The sequence below is a fragment of the Pipistrellus kuhlii genome, unplaced genomic scaffold, assembly GCF_014108245.1.
Source record: "Pipistrellus kuhlii isolate mPipKuh1 unplaced genomic scaffold, mPipKuh1.p scaffold_m20_p_16, whole genome shotgun sequence".
Taxonomy (NCBI): Eukaryota; Metazoa; Chordata; class Mammalia; order Chiroptera; family Vespertilionidae; genus Pipistrellus; species Pipistrellus kuhlii.
The window spans coordinates 30,752,971-30,774,736 of NW_023425471.1; the positions used below are offsets into that span (position 1 = coordinate 30,752,971).

A 21,766-nucleotide genomic window follows, 5' to 3' on the forward strand; every position below is an offset into this window, starting at 1 on the left:
GGACCAGAGTTGAGCTGCCTTTTATAAAAAGCTGCGATTTGAGAAAATCCCTTTCCTCTCCTAATCTTTCCACCCATTTTGGATGGAAAGCAATTCCATTCAAAGTACAAGCAATTCTACCATCATAAATCTATTCTTTCAGTCGAAAGAGTTAAGCCACAAGCACTCAAGAGAAGGTCAACACTATTAACACTGCAGTGCGAATTTCTTTGTGATTTCCGAGGCTTATCCAGATTCATACATGGGACAGTGCAAAGAGCAGGTGTTGGGCTGGATCGCGGGGAGGGGAGAAGAGCTTGGAAAGGAAGGCGCCGGGCGATGGCGCGGGATGTGCTTTGGAAGGAGGGTTCCAGAGGAGCGCCCCCTGCAGGGTGAGGGCGGCGGCAGCCTCAGACACCGGGCGGAGCTCCGCGTCCCGTGCCCGCCCCACAGCTGCGCCTGCGCCTGCGCCTGGCGCACCCGGAAGTGACTCTTCCCAGCGGCAGCGGTCCAGGCCACTCGCAGGTTTTTTTATTTGACACCTCAGGCCTTTAAGCGGATTTATTGGTTAGAAGGTAAGGGGGATAAGTGGAGAGCCCAGAAAATCCGATTTAATTCTTACTGTACTGAAAACTGCTGACTGCGCCAAATTGCCCTCCGGCCGGGAACTGAGGAGGCAGGCGGAGCTGGGGACTGGGACTGACAGGACTCGATGCTGCCCCCGCCAGGTCGCATCTAGCCTGAGTCCCCTCGTGCTCTGATGTCTTCCCCAAACCCTCCACTCTGTCCTTCCAGACCTCCTCACTCCCTGCAGCCAGCCTAAGTACAGTGGCAGTTTTTCCTAGTGAACCCTTTCAATAGATGTGGAGGGCAGAATTTTCGCAAAGAAAAGGGGCTGGAGGAGCTGGTGAGAGGGTCTGGTGGGTCAGTTCCCCGTTACTCATGGGTTGCTGTCAAGATCAAGCAATAAACCCATCTGTCTGACTTAGCCAGGAACCATGCCTGGAGCCAGACCAACTGAAGGAAGGGTGGACAGAGAGTGTAAGCAGGACTTTGCCTGTGGGTGAACGTTTTGCCTCAAGGAGATCCTTGGCCCAATTCAAATCTACCTATCACATAGTCTCTGGTTTGAACTTGGAGCATTTCAAGTAGGTTAGCCATTCCAGCCCTAGAGTTAGCCTACCTTCATATCTAGCAGCTCTGGGCCCTGGGTCCCTTTCACTTCCTGAGGCAGTTGTCACACTTAAAAATAATCCAATTATTTATTTAAAACAGGAAAAACTACAAAAATAGTCTTTTCTGTGAACAAATGCCCCCTCTGACAGGAAAAAAAGAAAACAACTCACCTTGAGTAGTGTTACTCTGCTGCCTTGAAAAATATATTTCACCACAGAATTTGCTAACTCTGATGAAAGATTCTTTGCTGTGAGAAATGGCTGGTTGATACTCTAAAATAGTAGGATCCTATTTTAGACAATACCTGATAATTTGGAGGAAGAAACCTAGATTGACAAGGGGCCTTCTGCTGGGGTACAGGGCAAGGAGAGCACAGTCTCCTAATGGCAGTTACCAGTTAGAGGATCCTCCCATTCCCCCCAAAAGTTTACAAGTGTAAATGTAGCTGTCTCCAAATTCCTCAGCTCCCCTGTCCCTTTGCCAACTTCCTTCATTCTTCCCTGCCAGCTGGAGAGGCAGGGCCCCTTTCTTGGACCAGCACCACTCCCCCGCCTATGGTCTGGGCCTCCTCATGCCTTCCCCCCAACCATTCTTTATTCTCTGTCTCCTGCCTTTTCACTCATGTCCTCTCAATGGATTTTGATTTTTTTTTTTAATATTAAGTACATTTGTCTTACCCTGGAAAAATGTCTATCACAGTTCACAGACTTTTTATATAATAGTATTAGCGGGTGGTCCAGGGCAGGCCTTAAGCTCACCATGCTCCAGAAAATTAGGAAAGGGTTTTTGCATGTTGCTTTTAAGTTTCCCACATACTTATCCTCACACCACTAGCATAGATTATTACATCTCTCCAGTTTTGCAGGTTGGACACTTTGAGACACAAGGAAGTCTGGTAACATGCTTCAAATCAGAGTGTAAGGAAGGGCAGTGAACACTCTGTGTTAAGCAGTTCTTGTTTAATTCACACCACAATCCTGAAAGGTAGGTGTTATCATTTATATATTTATAGAATGTGACACTGAGATTCATAGTGCTTAAGTAACTTGCACAAAGTCACAGATCTAGTGAGAAGCAGAGCTAGGAATAGAATATGGCTTCAAAGTCCATGTTCTTTAAAAAAATTTTTTTATTGATTTCAGAGAGGAAGGGAGAGAGAGAGCGCGATAGAAACATCAATGATGAGAGAGAATCATTGATTGGCTGCCTTCCCCAATCCCCGTACTGGAGATCGAGCCTGAAACCTAGCATGTGCTTTGACAGGGAGTCCAGCCGTGACCTGCTAGTTCATAGGTTGACGTTTAACCACTGAGCCACACTGCTGGGCCAAAGTCCATATTCTTCAGGACTTGCCTCTTCCTGGGAGTTAGGTGGAGTATGCTATGAATAACACCTGAACCCTGGGCCAGCTTAAATTTATTCTGTTAGAAATTACTCCCAAATGCTTTCATATTATGACAATTACTTTTGTTGTTGTTAATCTTTACCCGAGGATATTTTTCTACTGATTTTTAGAGAGAGTGGAAGGGAGGGGGAGAGACATACAGAGGAAACATCAATGTGAGAGAGACACATCAATTGGTTGCCTCCCACAAGCATCCCAACCAGGGCTAGGGATCGAGTCTGCAACTGAGGTATGTGCCCTTGACCTGAATCGAACCTGGGACACTTCAGTCTGCAGGCCAATGCTCTAGCCACTGAACCAAACTGGCTAGGGCGGCAATTAATTTTTTGTACTTTGTAAACATACAAAATGGTGTATGGGTGACATATTACAGCACCTATGTCAGCATCCTCTAAGTTACCTAGTGATCATGACATACAAATTTCACAGTAATAGAGGGAGCCATGGGAGAACTTTATTTGATAAATCTATTACATATATTGGGCTTTTAAATAGATAGCATTATGAATTAAGGTATGATTTACATTGGGATGAAGTCTGAGGTAGAGAGCAAGGGCAAATAGGCAGTTTCACAGCAGATCAGTAAGGTGTCTGGTCAGGTCCATTCATATGTCCTGGATACTCAAAAAAATTACACAGTAATGAACGATCGAGCAATACAAAACAAAAAGGCAACAACAAATTCTTGTGTTGGAGGAAGAGGGATTCTTTCCTTTTTCTAAAGTGCCCTCCCCCAGTTCTGACAAATTTAAAAAAAAAATTCTCACTTGAGGACAAGCTGAGAGAGAGACACACAGAGAGAGAGAGAGAGAGAGAGAGAGAGAGAGAGAGAGAGAAAGAAAGAAACATTTATGTGAGAGAAATATCGATCAGTTGCCTCTCATACGTTCCCCAACCAGGGACCAAACCCACAATCTAGGTATGTGCCCTGACCAGGCATCAAACCAGCAATTCTTTGGTTCACAGGTACATAGGATGATGTTCAACCAACTGAGCCACTCCAGCTGTGCACCCTCCCCCTGTTCTAGCTCTTCCAGTTACTCCCACTATCCCTCCCCCTGCTGCTCTCATTTAATATTGCTACTGTCATTCAGTCCCATAGTATCTTTAACCATTATCCTATATAATAAAAGGGTAATATGCAAATCGAACCAAAAAGCAGAATGACTGGGAAAAACTGGTCTCTATGACGTGCACTGACCACCAGGAGGCAGACACTGCAGTAGCTGCCCCTTGGTGGTCAGTGTGCTCCCACAGGGGGAGCTCTGTTGCCTCCTCCACAGTGCTAAGGATATCCCACTGCAGCTTAGATTTGCTTCCTGCAAGGAGCAGGCCTAAGCTGTCAGTCAGACATCCCCTGAGGGTTCCTGGCCTGCCAGAGGGATGTCTGACTGCTAGCTTAGGCCCAATCCCCCAGGGAATGGGCCTAAGTTAGCAGGTAGTCATCTCCCAAGGTCTCTCTGGCTGAGGGGTCTCCCCCCCCCCCTCCGAGTGCATGAATTTTTGTGCACTGGGCCTCTAATGATAGTTATAATAAACATGTACTAAATTTTTGCTAGATACTGGACAGTGTGCTCAGAGCTTTACAAACATTTCCATTAATCTTTTGCTGAGTATTTTTTATTAATTATCCCTTATTTAACTTTTTTAAAAATATATTTTATTTATTTATTTTTACAGAGAGGAAGGGAGAGAGATAAAGAGCTAGAAACGTCGATGAGGGAGAAACATCGACCAGCTGCCTCTTGCACACCCCCTACCGGGGATGTGCCTGCAACCAACATACATGCCCTTGACCGGAATTGAACCTGGGACCTTTCAGTCTGCAGACCGTCACTCTACCGCTGAGCCAAACCAGTTTCGGCCCCTTATTTAACTCTTATAACCACTATATGAGATAGTTACTATTGTTATCTCCATTTTATAGATGAAAAAAGGAAGATCAGAGGGAATGAGTAACTTGTCAAAGGCCACTTAGCTAGTAAGTGGATGAGCCAGATGACTGTCCATCTCTGCTTGACTTTAGGATCTGCACACCTAAGATCTCAAACCTCATATGTCCCTATTGCCTGCCACTTCCAATTGTCATATTTTCCTTCTTTCTTTGGCCTCAGACTTACTGTATATGCCAGTGCCTTCCTGAAAGACAGTGGCCTCCAAGCTCCACATTCTTGTGATTCTGAGTCACCAGCATCTCTTCTTGCTCTCCAACTATTGCCTTTCTCCCAGGTTTAGTCATTGGCTTTTTGCTAGTCCCTTGAAAGCACTTTAAAAAAAGTTTATTTCAGAGAGGAAGGGAGAGGGAGAGAGGGATAGAAACATCAATAAGAATTATTGGTTGCTGCCTCCTGCATGTCCCCTACTAGGGATCGAGCCCACTACCTGGGCCTGTGCCCTGACTGGAAATCAAATGATGACCTCCTGGTTTATCGGTTGATGCTCAACCACTGATCCACACTGGCTGGGCTTGAAAGCTCTTTTTACTAGAGGCCTGGTGCACAAAATTCATGCATGGATAAGGTCCATCGGCAATCAGGGCCGATCAGGGCCTTCCTTCTCCAACCTGCCAGCTGCTGGCTGGCGCCTTCATTCTGCGCCGCCCCCTAGTGGCCAGCACACATCGTAGGGAGTGGTCAATTGAATTCCTGAGAAGATAATTTGCATAATAGCCTTTTATTATATAGGATTATTTTTTAATCCTCACCCAAGGATATTTTTCCATTGATTTTTAAAGGGAATGTCAGAGAGAAGGAAAGACAGAGAAAAATATCAACGTGAGAGAAACACATCTACTGGTTGCCTCCTACATGCACCTTGACCAGGACCCAGGCAAGAAGGAGCCTGCAACAGAGGCACGTGCCCTTGAACCCAACCTGGGACCCTACAGTCCACAGGCCAATGCTCTATCCATTGAGTCACATCAGCTAGGGTTAAAAGCTCTTTTTTTTTTTTTTTTTTAAGTTACAGCTTGTATTCTTTATAGCACTTGACAAAATCTCTAGCCCCGACTTCTCTCCTGACATGTAGTACTGCTTCTCTGCTTGTTAGACATTTCCATTTGGTGGCTTCCCTACCATTTTAAACACATGCTTCAAACATGAATTTGCTTTTTATTAACTTCCCTATTTTATCTTTATTTCTCTATATAAAGCCTCCATCAACTCACTATTTTTTTTCATAATAAAGTCTGCATTTTATTTAATCATTAAAGTTCTTCTAGAGCCAAAGTCTCACTTTGATGTAACTTTTTAGTCTTTTTTAAAAAATATATTTTACTGATTTTCTTACAGAGAGGAAGGGAGAGAGATAGTTAGAAAGATCAATGACAGAGAAACATAGATCAGCTGCCTCTTGTACACCCCCCACCGGGGATGTGCCCGCAACCAATGTACATGCCCTTGGCCAGAATCGAACCTGGGAACCTTCAGTCCGCAGACCGACACTCTACTGCTGAGCCAAACAGGTTTTGGCAACTTTTTAGTCTTATTTCCTAAAATGAACTATAATTTTAGTCAGATCAGTTAAGTCACTGTCCTCCAGGTACCTGCTTCACCTTCCTGCTGTCTCTTAAGACCTGGTGCAAGGCCTCTTTGCTTCTGGGAAGCCTTTCCTTAGCAATTATTAGGAACCAAGAATATGGTGTTAATTATTATATTTTCCTGGGTTTGAATTGATCTCCTCAATTAGATTATAACCTTTATAACTCCTTCAGTATCTAGTGTGACACACCGCCTTGCATATAGTAAATACTTTTTGTAAATATTAGTTAACTAGAGGCCCGGGGGTCAATAGGGCAGGCTGGCCGGGGCTGGGTGGGTGGGGGGAGGATCTGATCAGGTGGGGTGTGATGGAGGGGGGAACATAGGGAGAGTGGCCGCAGGCAATTGACAGGCTGGCCCTGCCCCCTGTTCGAACTCTGGTTGAACTGGTCAAGGGGACAATTTTCATATTACCCTTTTATTACAATATATAGGATTGTTGGTTGTTGGGTAGGAGTGTAGAATATGGAGAGAGACTAGTCATAGAAGTGTATCCAAAGAGTTCAACTCTTTTCTGGAGAACAAAGACTATATTTTCCACATCTTATTATTTTGGGAGCTTAAGCCAGTGCCTAGCCATCAGTAATTCAGTTCTGCTCAGCAGATCTGCTTTTACAAAGTGTCGATTCTGTGTTGATGCTGAGTTTCTGTAAGGATTTGTAAATGAATGAAACAGTTTGGAAGTTGTGCCTTTATTTCCTAGCTTCTGTTTATTCACCATTTATGCAAGTGAATCTCAATGTTTCTGTTGTTGGCAGGTATTAAGAGAAGAGTCCCAATGCACAAACCTAGATGCTTCCTCTCCAGGATGGGTTTCTTCTCCAAATCAGGACTGCTCTACTGGTGTCCTGGGAAACCTCCGTATTGGTCACAGCTTTTATGGGGCTCAGCATGCAAGGGAACCTTCACCAAGAGTTGTAAAAGGGGACAGAAAAGTCAGAAGAAACCAAGCCATATTGGGACAATAGATAGTTCCTGGGAGGAAAGGTAAGACTAAGGCTGATGTTCCTTACTCTTAGCAAGTCTGAATCTCTGAGCCTACTGAAATTCTGTGTTCCTGATGTAACTAATGTGGGATGGCAAGGATTCGAAGGGGTGCCTCAGGTAGGATAACCAAGGTGAACTTGAAAACATCTGAGGAATATTGTGGGAAATACTTTGGGATTGCAGAAAATATTCTCCTTGTCTTTGAGTGTGGTTTTCACAGAAAGGAGATATTAAACACTGACCTTGTCTCTAAAAGGTCCAGGGCAGGTATACTGAAAACCAGAGACCCAGAAAGCTATTAGATGGACTAGAAATGAATAGTTCCATTACAGCCATGCATTCACATAGCTATTTTATTTTATGCAACAAATGGATTTTCTAAATCAAATTATATTTTAAAAAGCATTAAGGAGATGGGATAATTAAAGGAACGTAACAGTGAAGACTTTTTTAATATGAATAATTACCTCCTGATAAATCTTGATTTTTCTCATATTAGGTTTGCATATTTGTTTTGCTTTTAGTAGACAGCACCAAAATGGGCTCTTCTGCCAGACTTATCTCCCCAGGGGCATGAGAGTTAAGTCTTTTGAATAATATGAAAAATTCCAGAGAAAATGGTGGCAGGAAGTACTTATGCATAATGTAGGTACTTAGTATATCTATATATATAAAAGGCTAATATGTTAAGTGTCCGACCGTCCAATTGGTTGCAATGAAGGGCACTGACCATCAGGGGGCAGACGCTCAATGCAGGACTGCTGAGCTGAAGTGTCTTGGCAGTGGCGGTTCTTGGGTGACATACCCTGAAACCAGAGAAGGAGAGATATATCCTTGCTGGACTGCACAATTTCACCTTTGACCATAGTTTATGTTGTTGCTGGGGCATTGTCGTCCTGAATCTGATTTATTGCAAACTTGTGTTTGCATTCCACACCTTGTATGATAGCAACTTTGCAGAGTCCCTTCTCACACTCCAGGACCCCTTGGGGGATGTTGGAGAGCCAGTTTCAGCCCAAACCCCATAGGCCAGGCCAAGGGACCCCACCTGCCAGAGGGACCCTACTCTCTCTGCAGATGCCCTTCAAGCCATGGTGCCATCCCAAGTGTGCTGGTCAGGGAGGGAATGTGGGAAGTTGGCTTCAGGGCGTGTCCAGCCTGGCTCGCCCAGTCCCGCCCCACTGGCCACCTTCTAATTAATTTCCTTTCAATGTGCATGAATCCATGCACCAGGTCACTAGTATTTATATACTGAGCTAAGTACCTGAATTATTTTATTCAAGGCTGGCTGATGTTGTGACACCACTCTGGAGGCTGAGCTATGAAGAACAGCTCAAGGTTGGTACCCAGCTTAAGTCTTCACTCCTCTGTTCCATCAGGTGAATGGTGTTAGACTTGTAAGAAGCTTGGCCAGACAGGCCTAGCCAGTCAACCTAAGGAGTCCTTAAACTCAGTATGCTAACAACTCTGAAATTTTAACTTTAGGCCAGTTATGTCTTCTGAACTCTAAAGCCATATATAAATGTCTGTTTCCATCATTGCTTGCTTTTTTGTTGTTCTTACAGCTTTAGCTACATGTGGCTGTGACTATTTAAATTTAAGCACATTCAGTTTTGCTATAATGCTTGTTTTTAAAATGGAAATTTCTTCCAACGGATTGATATTTTAGGAAACAATTTGAACATAATACAAATTTCATGTTTGTTTAGGAGTGATTTGGTCTAGGAGAAACAGATGAAAGAAGGAAACTGTACCCAGGTGAACTGAGTTGCATGAGAATCCATAAAATGAACACATACACACCTCAGACATCTGCTGCTCTCTCAGTTCCATGAGTGTGTTATGAGCCACACCCATTTACATCTGCTGTGAGAAATTTCCATCCCATTCACATGACCCTCCTTTCACCACCTCATGATAACTCACAAGTGGACAGCTACATCTATAAGCAAACTTCAGGTCTTTGTCAGGGCAAAGTGCCGTCCTTATTGTAGTATTTTTGCATTTTATAACCATTTCACAAGTAAAAATATACCGTATTTTTCGGACCATAAGACGCACCAGTTTTTAGAGAAGGGAAATGAAGAAAAAAAAGATTCTGAAACAAATAGTGTCCTAAAATATTTTATGTGCATTAAAACCCAACATCACAGTCATAAACACATGTAATCAACCCTGTAAAGTAAACAGCAGCATTTAGAACCATTTTAGAGCCGGGCAAGCACACAGAGACCACACAGAGCCGGGCAAGTAAAAAAACTTTTTTTTTTTTTAAAGTATATGTGTAGGCTATATTTGGACCATAAGATGCAGGGACTATTTCCCCCCACTTCTGGGGGAAAAAAAGTGCGTCTTATGGTCCGAAAAATACGGTACTAGTCTTTTTATTAGGTTCCTATATTTTCTATGTGTATTACTGATAAAGTTTGGGAATGTGTTCACCCAACCATATTTTTCCCCTGAGCCCTGTGATTTCTTTTGCATGATTTTGCATATGGTGTAAGAATGCTTATTTCATATTAGAGCAGAGCTGACTATCTTAAGTTAATTAAAATTAAGTAAGGCAAAAAAAAAAATGGTTAGAAATTTAGTTCCTCAGTCATATGAGTCACATTTCAGGTGCTCGTGGCTAGTGGCTGCCATATTACATAAAACATAATACCAAAATAGAATGTTTCCATTAATACAGTAAGTTCTACTGGAAGTTCAAATAAAACAATGAGCTTACACAAGTGGTCACGCTTGACCTTTCCCCAATACCTTATTAGGTCTGATGCTTTTCCATCATTCTGGATTCCTTATCTGCTGAGATCATGACCCAAGTATCTATAAGGATAACCTTCTTTTATCCTATTTGTTTTCCATTTTTTGAGGTGATACTGCAAAAAGTCTTTTTTTCTCAATTTTTTTCTTTTATTGTTTAAAGCACATGTGTCAAACACAAGGCCCGCGGGCCAAATCCGTCCCGCCAGGCCTTGCAATGTGGCCCGCACCGCGCTGTCATCACTGCACTCCGCTACGTTTCCATCACAATGACAGTTTATGACTGTTCAGTAAACCATTCGGCCCGCGATTTAGGCTGGATTTTAGATTTTGGCCCCTTCTCTGATTGAGTTCGACACCCCTAGTTTAAAGTATTACAAAGAGTAGTACATATGTCTCCTTTTCCCCCCAATTGACCTTCCCCTAGCTTCCTGGCACATGCTCAGTGTCTTTTGTCCATTGGTTGTGCTTATATGCATGCATACAAGTCCTTTGGTTGATCTCTTACCCGCCCAACAACCCTGCCCAGCCTTCCTGCTGTCGTTTGACAGACTGTTTGATGCTTCTCTGCCTCTATCTATTTTTGTTCATCAGTTTATAATGTTCTTTATTATCCGTAAATGAGTAAGATCATGTGGTATTTTTCTTTCACTGACTGACTTATTTCACTTAGCATAATGCTCTCCAGTTCTATCCATGCTGTTGCAAATAGCAAGAATTCCTTCTTTTTTATTTTTATTATTTTTTTTTACATTTGTGAAAATTGACTTTTTCTTTTCTTTTTTTAAAAAAATCTTTATTGTTCATATTATTACAAATGTTCCTCATTCCCCCGCCCGCCCCCTGCTCCATTGCTCTCCTCCACCAGGTTCCCACCCCACCCTCTGCCCTTTCCCTACCCCCCATTGTCCTCATCCATAGGTGCACAGTTTATGTTCAGTCTCTTCCACACTCCCCTCTCCCCTTTTCCCTGAGAATCGTCAGTTCGCTCCCCTTCCATACCTCTGATTCTATTATATTCACCCATTAATATTGTTCATCAGATTTTTTTAAATTCCTTTGGTTTTTAGATTCACTTGTTGATAGTTACGTATTTGTTGTTCATAGTTGTTAATCTTTATTTACTTCTCTTCCGAAAGAACCCCCTTCAGCAATTCATATAATTCTGGTTTGGCGGTGATGAACTCCTTTAGCTTATTTATTTATTTTTACTAGTGAAGCTCTTTATCTGACCTTCGATTCTGAGTGATAGCTTTGCTGGGTAGATTATTTTTTGGCTGTAGGTTCTTGCTATTCATCACTTTGAATATTTCTTGCCATTCCATCTGGCCTGCATGGTTTCTGTTGAGAAATCAGCTGACAATCGTATGGGTGCTCCTTTATAAGTAACTACCTGCTTTGCTCTTGCTGCTTTTAATATTCTCTCTTTGTCTTTTGCTCTTGTAATTTTAATTATGATGTGTCTTGGTGTGGTCTTCCTTGGATTCTTTTTGTTTGTTTGGGGTTCTGTGCGCTTCCTGAACTTGTAAGTCTAATTCTTTCACCAGGTGGGGGAAGTTTTCTGTCACTATTTCTTTCAGTATGTTTTCAATATCTTGCTCTCTCTCATCTTCTGGGACCCCCATAATTCTGATGTTGGTTCACTTGAAGTTGTCCCAGAGGTTTCTTACATTATCTTCAACTTTCTGGATTCTCTTGTCTTAATTCCTTCTTTTTTTATAGCAGCATAGTATTCCATTGTGTAGATGTACCACAGCTTTCTTTCTTTCTTTTTCTTTTTTTTAAAATATATTTTATTGATTTTTTTACAGAGAGGAAGGTTGAGAGATAGAGAGCTAGAAATGTTGATGAGAGAGAAACATCGACCAGCTGCCTCCTGCACACCCCCTACTGGGGATGTGCCCACAACCAATGTACATGCCCTTGACTGGAATCGAACCCGGGACCTTCAGTCCGCAGACCGATGCTCTACCGCTGAGCCAAATCGGTTTTGGCTGTACCACAGTTTTCTAATCCACTTATCTCCTGATGGGCATTTAGACTGTTTTCAAATCTTAGCTATGGTGAATTGTGCTCCTATGAACATAGGAATGCATATATCCTTTCTGATTGGTGTTTCTGTTTCCTTGGGATATATTCCTAGAAGTGGTTTTACTGGGTCAAATGGCAGTTTCACTTTTAATTTTTGAGGAAATGTCATACTGTTTTCCACAGGATTGTATCAGTCTGCACTCCTACCAACAGTGATGAGGGTTCCTTTTTCTCCGCATCCTCTCCAGCATTCATCATTTGTTGATTTGTTGATGATAGCCATTCTGACAGGTGTGAGGTGGCACCTCATTGTTCTTTTGATTTGCATCTCTTAGATGATTAGTGACTTTGAGCATGTTTTCATATGTCTTTTGGCTTTCTGAATGTCCTCTTTTGAAAAGTGTCTATTTAGGTCATTTGCCCATTTTTTTGATTGGGTTGTTTATCTTCCTTTTGTTAAATTGTATGAGTTCCCTGCAAATGTTGGAAATTAAACCCTTATTAGAGATAACATTGGCAAATATGTTTTCCCATGCAGTGGGCATTCTTATTGTTTTGTTGATGGTTTATTTTCTCCTTACTTTCCATTGCCCTAGGAGCTGTATCATTAAATATATTGCTACAACAAATGTCTGCTATTTTGCTGTCTATGGCTCCTTCTAAGATTTTTATGGTTTCTCATCTTATGTTTAAGTCCTTTATCCATTTGAAGTTTTATTTTATTTTATTTATTTATTTTTAAAATATATTTTTTATTGATTTTATACAGAGCGGAAGGGAGAGGGATAGAAATATAGAAACACTGATGAGAGAGAAACATCGTCCAGTTGCCTCCTGCACATCCCTCACTGAGGATGTGCCCGCAACAAATGTACATGCCTTTGACCAGAATTGACCTGGGACCTTTCAGTCTGCCGACAACTCTCTATCCACTGAGCCAAACCGGTTTTGGCTGGAGTTTTATTTTTGTGTATGGTGTAAGTTGGTGGTCTAGTTTCATTTTTTTGCAAGTATCTCTCCAGTTTTCCCAACACCATTTATTTATTTTATTTATTTATTTGTTTATTTATTTAAAATTATTTTATTATTTATCTGTTTGTTTTCAGCATCTTTTTTTAAAAAAAATCCTCACCTGAGGGTATTTTCCCATTGATTTTTTAGAGAGAGTGGAAGAGAGAGGGAAAGACAGAGAGAAACATTGATCAGCTGCCTCCCAAACTCTCCCTGGAGCCTGCAACCAAGGCACATGCGCCTGACTGGAATCAAACCCAGTACCCTTCAGTTTGCTGGCCTATGCTCCATCTACTGAGGCAAACTGGCCAGGATCCCAATACCATTTATTGAAGAGGCTGTCTTGACTCCATTGTATTGTTTTGGCTCCTTTGTCAAATATTAATTGCACAAAATGGTTTGTGTTGATTTCTGGGTTCTCTGTTCTGTTCCACTGGTCTATATGTCTGTTCTTTTTATTTTTTAATTTTTTTAATTTTCTTTTTATTAAATTATTATTTGTGTACATATTTAACCATTGGCCCTCCCCATACATATTCACCCTCCCCAGAGTTTTGTGTCCATTGGTTGTACTTATATGCATGTATACAAGTCTTTCGGTTGATCTCTTATCTCCCCCAGATCTCCCTCCCCTCCCTGCTGTAAATTGACAGTCTGCTTGTTGCTTTACTGTCTCTATATCTATCTTTTGGTTCATCAGTTTATAATGGTCTTTATTATCCATAAATGAGTGAGGTCATGTGGTGTTTCTCTTTCATTGACTGGCTTATTTCACTCAGCATGATGTTCTCCAATTCCATCCAGGTTGCTGCAAATGATGAGAATTCCTTCTTTTTTATGGCAGCATGGTATTCCATTGTGTAGATATACCATAGTTTTTTGATCCATTCATCTGCTGACGGGCACCAAGGCTGTTTCCAAATTCTAGCTATTGTAGATTCTGCTGCTATGAGCATAGGGGTGCATATATCCTTTCTGATTTGTGTTTCTAGTTTCTTGGGATATATTCCTAGGAGTGGTATTTCTGGATCAATTGGTAGTTCCATTTTCAGTTTCTTGAGGAAACTCCATACTGTTCTCCACAGTGGTTGCACCAGTCTGCATTCCCACTAGCAGTGCACGAGGGTTCCTTTTTCTCCGCAACCTCCCCAACACTTGTCGTTTGTTGATTTGTTGATGTTGGCCATTCTGACAGGTGTGAGATGGTACCGCATTGTTGTTTTGATTTGCATCTCTTGGATAATTAGTGACTTTGAGCATGTTTTCATGTGCCTCTTGGCCTTCCTTCTGTCTTTTTTTGAAAATATTCTATTTAGGTCCATTACCCATTTTTTAATTGGATCCTTCATTTTCCTTTTATTTAGTTGTATAAGCTGCTTGTAGATGTTGGAAATAAAACCTTTATCAGTGATATCATTTGCAAATATGTTCTCCCATACAGTGGTCTTTCTTGTTGTTTTGTTGATGGTTCCTTTTGCTGTAAAAGAGCTTTTTATTTTGATGTAGTCCCATTTGTTTATTTTCTCTTTAGCTTCCATTGTCCTAAGGGCAGTATCAGTGAAGAAGTTCTTTTGGCATATGTCTGAGATTTTGCTACCTGTGGATGCCTCTAGTATTTTTATGGTTTCCCGTCTTACATTTAAGTCCTGTATTCATTTTGAGTTTATTTTTGTGTATGGTCTAAGTTGGTGATCTAGTTTCATTCTTTTGCATGTATCTGTCCAATTTTCCCAACACCATTTATTGAAGAGACTGTCTTGACTCCATTATATGATCATGACTCCTTTTTCAAATATTAATTGAGCATAGTGATTTGGGTTGATATCTGGGTTCTCGATTCTATTCCATTGATCTATATGTCTGTTCTTGTGCCAGTACCAGGCTGTTTTGAGAACAGTGGCTTTGTAATACAGCTTGAAGTCTGGTATTGAGATCCCTCCTACTTTACTCTTCTTTCTCAGGATTGCTGTGGCCATTCGGGGTCTTTTATTGTTCCAAATGAACTTTTGGAGAGTTCTTTCTAGGTCAGTGAAATATGCCGTTGATATTTTAATGGGGAGTGCATTGAACCTATAAATTGCTTTGGGAAGTATGGACATTTTGATGATGTTGATTCTACCAATCCATGAACATGGTATGTTCTTCCATCTGTTTACATCTTCCTTTATCCCTTTTTTCAGTGTTGTGTAGTTTTCCGCATATAGGTCCTTTACTTCCTTAGTTAAGTTTATTCCTAGGTATCTTAATTTTTTTGGTGCGATGGTAAATGGAATTGCTTTTTTCGTCTCTGTTTCTGTAAGTTCACTGTTGGTGTATAGAAATGCCATAAATTTCTTGGTGTTAATTTTGTATTCTGCTACATTGCCAAATTTATTTATTAAGTCAATTAGTTTTTTAATGGAGTCTTTTGTTTTTTTTATGTACAATATCTTGTCATCTGCAAATAAGGATAACTTTACTTCTTCTTTTCAAATTTGGATGCCTTTTATTTTCTCATATTGTCTAATTGCAATGGCTAGTACTTCCAGTACTATGTCAAACAGGAGTGGCGAGAGTGGGCATCCCTGTCTTGTTCCTGTTCTTAGAGGGCATGGTTTTAGTTTTTGCCCATTGAGTATGATGTTGGCTGTGGGTTAATCATATATAGCTTTTATTATGTTGAGGTATGATCCTTGTACTCCCACCTTGTTGAGAGTTTTTTTTTTTTTTTTTTTTTTTAATCAGGAAAGGGTGTTGGATTTTATCAAATGCTTTTTCTGCATCAATTGATATGACTATATGATTTTTATCTTTCAATTTGTTTATGTGATGTATCACGTTTATTGATTTGCAGATATTGAACCATCCTTGCATTCCTGTAATAAATCCTACTTGGTCATGTTGTATGATCTTTGTGATGTTCTGCTGGAGCCGATTTGCTAGAATTTTGTTGAGGATTTTGGCATCTATGTTCATGAGAGATATTGGCCTGTAATTCTCTTTCATTGAGTTGTCTTTATCTGGTTTTGGTATTAGGGTGATGCTGGCTTCATAGAAGGAGTTTGGAAGTGTTTCTTCCTCTTGAATTTTTTGGAATAGTCTGAGGAGGATAGGTTTTAGTTCTTCCTTGAATGTTTGGTAAAACTCTCCTTTGAAGCCATCTGGCCTTGGGCTTTTGTTTGCTGGAAGCTTTTTGATGACTGTTTCAATTTCTTCCCAAGTCACTGGTCTATTGAGATTTTTAGATTCTTCCTGATTGAGTTTTGACAGGTTGTATTTTTTTCTAGGAATATGTCCATTTCCTCCAGGTTGTTCAGTTTATTTCAGTAGAGTTCTTAGTAGTATTTTGTAACAATCCTTTGTATTTTGGCGGAGTCTGTTGTTATTTCACCTCTTTCGTTTCTGATTTTGTTTATTTGGGTCCTCTCTCTTTGTTTCTTGGTTAGCCTGGCACAGAGGTTCATCAATCTTGTTTATCCTTTCAAAGAACCAGCTCTTGTTTTTGTTGATCTTATGTATTGTTTCTTTGGTCTCTATGTCGTTTATCTCCACTCTGATTTTTGTTTTTTCCTTCCTTCTGCTTACACTGGGCTTTTCTTGTTGCTCTTTTTCTAACTCTTTGAGTTGTAGAGTTAGATAATTTGTTATCATTTTTTCTTGTTTTTTGCAATAGGCTTGTAGGGAAATGAACTTCCCTCTTAAAACTGCTTTTGCAGTGTCCCATAGATTTAGGATTGTTGTGTTTTCATAGTCATTTGTTGCCAGGATATTTTTAATTTCTTCCTTGATTTCTCTGGTAACCCAGTCCTTGTTTCATTGCATGCTGTTTAGTCTCCATGTGTTTGATTTCTTTGGATTATTTTTATTGTAGTTAATTCCAGTTTTATGCCACTATGATCTGATAAGATGCTTGATATGATTTCTATCTTCTTGAATTTGAAGAGACTTTGCCTATGTCCCAACATGTGGTCTATCTTTGAAAATGACCCATGTGCACTTGAGAAGAATGGATATTCTGTGGCTTTGGGGTGGAATCTTCTGAAGATGTTGATTAATTCTATCTGGTCTAGTGAGTCATTTAGGATTGATATTTCTTTGCTGATTTTTTGTTTAGGTGATTTGTCCAAAGGTGGCAGTGGTGTATTAAAATCTCCTACTATGATTGTATTGCTATTAATCTCTCCTTTAATGTCCTCCAGCAGTTTTTTTTTTTAATGTATTTGGGTGCTCCTGTATTAGGTGTATATATGTTTACCAGGGTTATTTATTCTTGTTGGATTGCTCCCTTTAGTATTTTGAAGTGGCATTCATTATCTTTTGTTATTTCCTTCACTTTGAGGTCTAATTTGTCAGATATAAGTATTGCTACCCCAGCTTTTTTTTCATTTCTATTTGCCTGGAAAACCTTTTTCCATCCCTTCACCCTCAGTCCGTGTGCATCTCTTTTTCTGAAGTGGGTTTCTTTAGACAACAGATATGTGGGTCTTGTTTTCTTATCCAATCCGTTACCCTATGTCTTTTGATTGGAGCATTTAATCCATTTACATTTACAGTTATTATTGATAGGTACTTATTTGATGCCATTTTTATTCTATACCCCTGTGTTCCTTCTTTGCTTTCTATTTCTTTAATTTTACAGTATACCCTTTAGCATTTCTTGCATTGCTGGTATGGAGGAGATAAAGTCCCTTAGTCTGTTTTTGTCTGTGAAGCTCCTGATTTCACCTTCAATTTTGATTGATAGCCTTGCTGGGTACAGTATTCTTGGATTCAGACCCTTCCTTTGCATGACTTTGTATATTTCATCTCATTCCCTTCTGGTCTGATGAGTTTCTGTGGAGAAATCAGTTGCTAGTCTGATGGGTTTCCTTTATATGTAACTTTCTTTCTCTGGCTGCTTTTAAAATTCTTTTTTGGCATTGGTGTTTGCTAGTTTAATTATAATGTGCCTTGTGGTCGGTCTTCTGGGGTTCATTTTGCTTGGGACTCTGCGCGCATCTTGGATTTGTGTGGATTGTTTTTTCTCTATCTCAGGAAAGTTTTCTGTCATTATTTCTTGAAATACATTTTCCATGTCTTCCTCATTTTTTATTTTCTTCTAGAACCCATATTATTCTAATATTGTTTTGTTTTGTGTTGTCCCAAAGTTCCCTTAGGCTCTCCTCCTGCTTTTTAATTTTTTTCCCCAGAAGCTGCTCTAATCGGGTATTTTTTTCCATCTTGTCTTCTAGCTCACTTATGCAGTCCTCTGCTTCTTCTAGTCTGCTCTTGATGCTTACATTGAGTTCTTTACAGTAGCGATGTCATTTTTCATTTCTTCTTGGTTCTTCTTCATTTCTTCTTGGTTCTTACTCATTTTGTCAAATTTGTCTTCCATTCTTTTTAGCCATCTTATGATCGTTACTCTGAATTCTTGCTCTGGTAGGTTGCTTGCCTCTAACTCATTTACTTCCTTTTCTGGTGATGCCTGCTTTTCTTTCATTTGTGGGGACTGTTTCTTTGTCTCCCCATGATCTCTCTTTTTAGGATGTCTGGTTGTGTAGTTCTCTCTCTCCTGCTTTGATTTAAAGGCACAAAATACAACACAACCAGGTACAACATACAAGGCACTGAATAGAAATGTGTTTCCGATAGTAATAACCTCCAATAAAGGTGACTAGAACCCAGGTAACAAAAACATACAATCAAACAAAAAGAATAGGAAAATCAATCTTATAAAAAAAAAAAAAGCATACAACTTCAATATTGTTAACATTCAACATACAACTACAAAGAGATAGAAAGTCTTTTTTTTTTTTTTTTTTTTTTTTTTTTTTTTAGGGCAGCAATGAGGGAGGTGTGAATGAGATTGGAGCAGGGGGTTGGAAATTAGATATACACAAGTAGGGTGAAATTTTAGGAGGGTGTAAATAGAAAGAATGGGGAAAATCTAGAGCAGGAAAGGGTTAAGATAAACAGGGCACCAAAGGAAAAGGTTAGGAGGAGAGTGAAGGCATAAAGGTAGGGTTGAGATAGAATAAAGCATTGGAGAAGGAAAGATAAATATAGTCTGTAGAACAGTAATCCCGAAAGAATAAAAAATAATAAAATAAAAAATAAAAATATTAAAAATAAACAGAAGAAAATAAGATTAAAAAGGTAAAATAGTAGTAGTAATAATGTTAATTATATATACAATGTAATAATTAAAAAGGGTAAAATCAGGTGAGGGAAAAGAAAAAAAATAGTTTCTTGGGTAAAATAATGAAAACAAAAATAAAAAAACAAAAATTAAAAAATTAAAAAATTAAAAAAAACTTTAATAAAATTTGCAGTAATGAAGGTCATTCGCTTCTTCTATTGTTGTAATCCAGTCCTGATTTTTAAGCAGTTCTTGCTTTGATTTTATTACACTAGGGTCAATTTGTGAATTAGCCTCTGAGTGGCAGTGTTTCTAGGTTGACTTCCCAGGCTCTAAAGCCTCTCTAGCATTTTTTTTCCCCCTTCTCTGTGGCACTGATCTATGGAGGAGTGGAGGGGGCAAGTCCGAGCCAACTGTAATCTCCTGTAATTCTCCGATATCCCTCTGAGTCAGATCCAAATGTGCTGCTCTTTAGATATCTCCCCTTTTAGTAGCCCCGTCCACTTTCACGGGTGACACCTGCCCAACAGCCAGGGGCTTCTACTTGTAATCACTGCCCCTGTCCTCCAGTTTCCGCGCACCCTGTGTGCGCAGGCTTTTGTCTTCTCCGTGAGCACTCACTCACCCTCTCCCCGCGAAGTCTGACCTTTTCGCTGTGCAGTGGGGCACTCCTGTGAGTCCAAGTGTTCGCGCTGCCTGGGGTCAGTGTTCTGGGGGTCACAGCTACTTGGTGGTTGCTGCGGCTGTGGATATTCAGGCCTCTGACAAGATCCAATCTTCCTCTCAAGATGGCGAGATTTCCCTGTCCAAGCCGTTAGGTAGCTCCGGGAAGGGACCTAGCCCCATGTGGGTGCTTCCCTGTGAGGGGCACCCTTGTCAGCGGCCCCCCAGCAGTTTCTTCTGGTGTTCAGCTGTCTCTTGGCTTGCTGATAAACACTCACATCACAAGACCGTCAGCTGCTCTCTCTTTCTGCTTCAGGACAGGGCTCAGAATCCGCCTATCTATTCTTCCACCATTTTGTCTGTCTATATGTCTGTTCTTGTGCCAGTACCAGGCAGTTTTGAGAACAATGGCTTTGTAGTATAGCTTGATATTGTATTGTGATCCCTCCAACATTGTTCTTTCTCAAGATTGCTGTAGCTATTCAGGGTCTTTTTTTATTCCAGACTAGAGGCCTGGTGCATGAATTTGTACACTAGTCGGGTCCCTTAGCCTGGCCTGTGGGATTGGACCAAAACCAGCTCTCAGACATCCCTTGACGGGTCCTGTATTGCGAGAGGGTGCAGCCCAGGCCGAGGGACCACACCGGTGCACGATCAGGGCCGGGGAGGGATGCGGGAGTTTAGCCAGCTAGTGAAGGACTGTGGGAGGGCTCCAGGGAGTGTCCAGCCCATGGAGGGCTCCAGGGTGTGTCCAGTCCATCTCATTCAGTCCCATTCAGCTGGATCCCAGGAGCAAGATAACCTACCAGATGAAGCATCTGCCCCCTGGTGGTCAATGCATGTCATAGTGACTGATCTACCAATCAACTGTCTGGCCCCTGGTGGTCAGTGAACATCATAGGGAGCGTTTGAGCAGTCTTAGTATATCAATAGCATATTATACTTTGGTTGGTTGAATGGACAAAAGGACACTTAGCATATTGGGCTTTTATTATATAGGATGAATTTTTGGAGAATTTGTTCTAGGTCTTTGAAGTATGCTGTTGGTATTTTAATGGGGAATGCATTGAATTTATAGATTGTTTTGGGTAGTATGGACATGTTAATGATCTTGATTCTACCAATCCATGAACATGGTATATTCTTCCATTTGTTTATGTCACTGAAGAACTCTGACCCCAAGACATGTGGCTGCTGTGGGTTGGTGGGAGCCACGTTTGCCCAAGAACAGAGTCATAGGCACTTAATGTGGTCTCCTGTGCACACCTAGAATCAGGGATCCCGCCTGTGCTGTGCTTATACAGAGACCCTGCTGGCATGTGCTGAAAATCAGAGCCCCGTAGCGTGTGTCAGGAGTCAGAGACTCCCCGTGCCTGTGCTGAGAGTTGAGTATCAGAGTCTCTGTTCTTGGTGCAGTCTCTCGCTGAGAATCAGGGTCTCTGTGTGCACATGTGCCAACAATTATAGTCACTGGCTCTTAGTGTGAATGCACTGGGAATCAGGGATCCCAGGCACACACGATGAGAAATAGTCAAGTCACTGGTGCTCATTGCTGCCTCTCTTGCTGAAAATCAGGGTCCCTGGTCTGATTGGGGAAAGGGTTGCACAGTCACACTGTGTCAGCAGGAGATCCACTCCTGCCCTGTAGGAAACAGCCTTCTGTGTGTGATTGCCCTGAATCAAAGTCAGGTGGCTCTGCCGTCCTGTATTGGCCTGGGGTCTGATCCTGCGGGTGTACACTGTGGGAAACAAACTCCCTGTGTCCATGTATCCAGGCTCAAATTCAGCTCAGCCTCCCTGCGTGGGCCCGGGGTCTGGCCACGGGAAACAAACTTCCTGTGTCTGCACACCCAGGCTCAAATTCAGTGCAGCCTTCCTGTGTGGGTGTGGGGTTTGGTCTTGGGAAACAAACTCCCCAAGATCACGCTCCCTGGCTCAAATTTAGCGCAGCCTCCCTGTGTGGGCGCCGGGTCTGGCTTTGGGAAATAAACTTCCTGTGTCCACACACTCAGGTTCAAATTCAGGTAGAGCCTTTGCTACTGTGTGTGTGCAGGAGGCCTGTTTGAGCGGAGAGGGTCTGACAGTTCCTATGCCACTGCTGAGGGGCTGGCA

At 41.3% G+C, this 21,766-nt stretch overlaps 1 protein-coding gene across 4 annotated transcripts in view; it reads left to right on the forward strand.

The window, feature by feature from the left end:
- The first annotated feature begins 446 nt into the window (after nucleotides 1-446).
- The window catches only part of TRMT2B (tRNA methyltransferase 2 homolog B), a 59,923-nt gene continuing 38,603 nt past the window's right edge, over nucleotides 447-21,766 (forward strand). Inside the window, exons 1-4 of one of the 4 annotated variants that reach the window (XM_045582426.1) lie at nucleotides 453-554; nucleotides 969-1,127; nucleotides 6,858-7,086; nucleotides 8,370-8,424. In XM_045582426.1, coding sequence (XP_045438382.1) covers nucleotides 6,878-7,086; nucleotides 8,370-8,424 — 264 coding nt within the window. In that variant the 5' untranslated portion in view covers nucleotides 453-554; nucleotides 969-1,127; nucleotides 6,858-6,877. Of the gene's footprint in view, nucleotides 555-968; nucleotides 1,128-4,487; nucleotides 4,542-6,857; nucleotides 7,087-8,369; nucleotides 8,425-21,766 lie in introns of all 4 variants that reach the window. The other 3 variants (XM_045582424.1, XM_045582425.1, XM_045582427.1) reach the window with 3 other exon arrangements.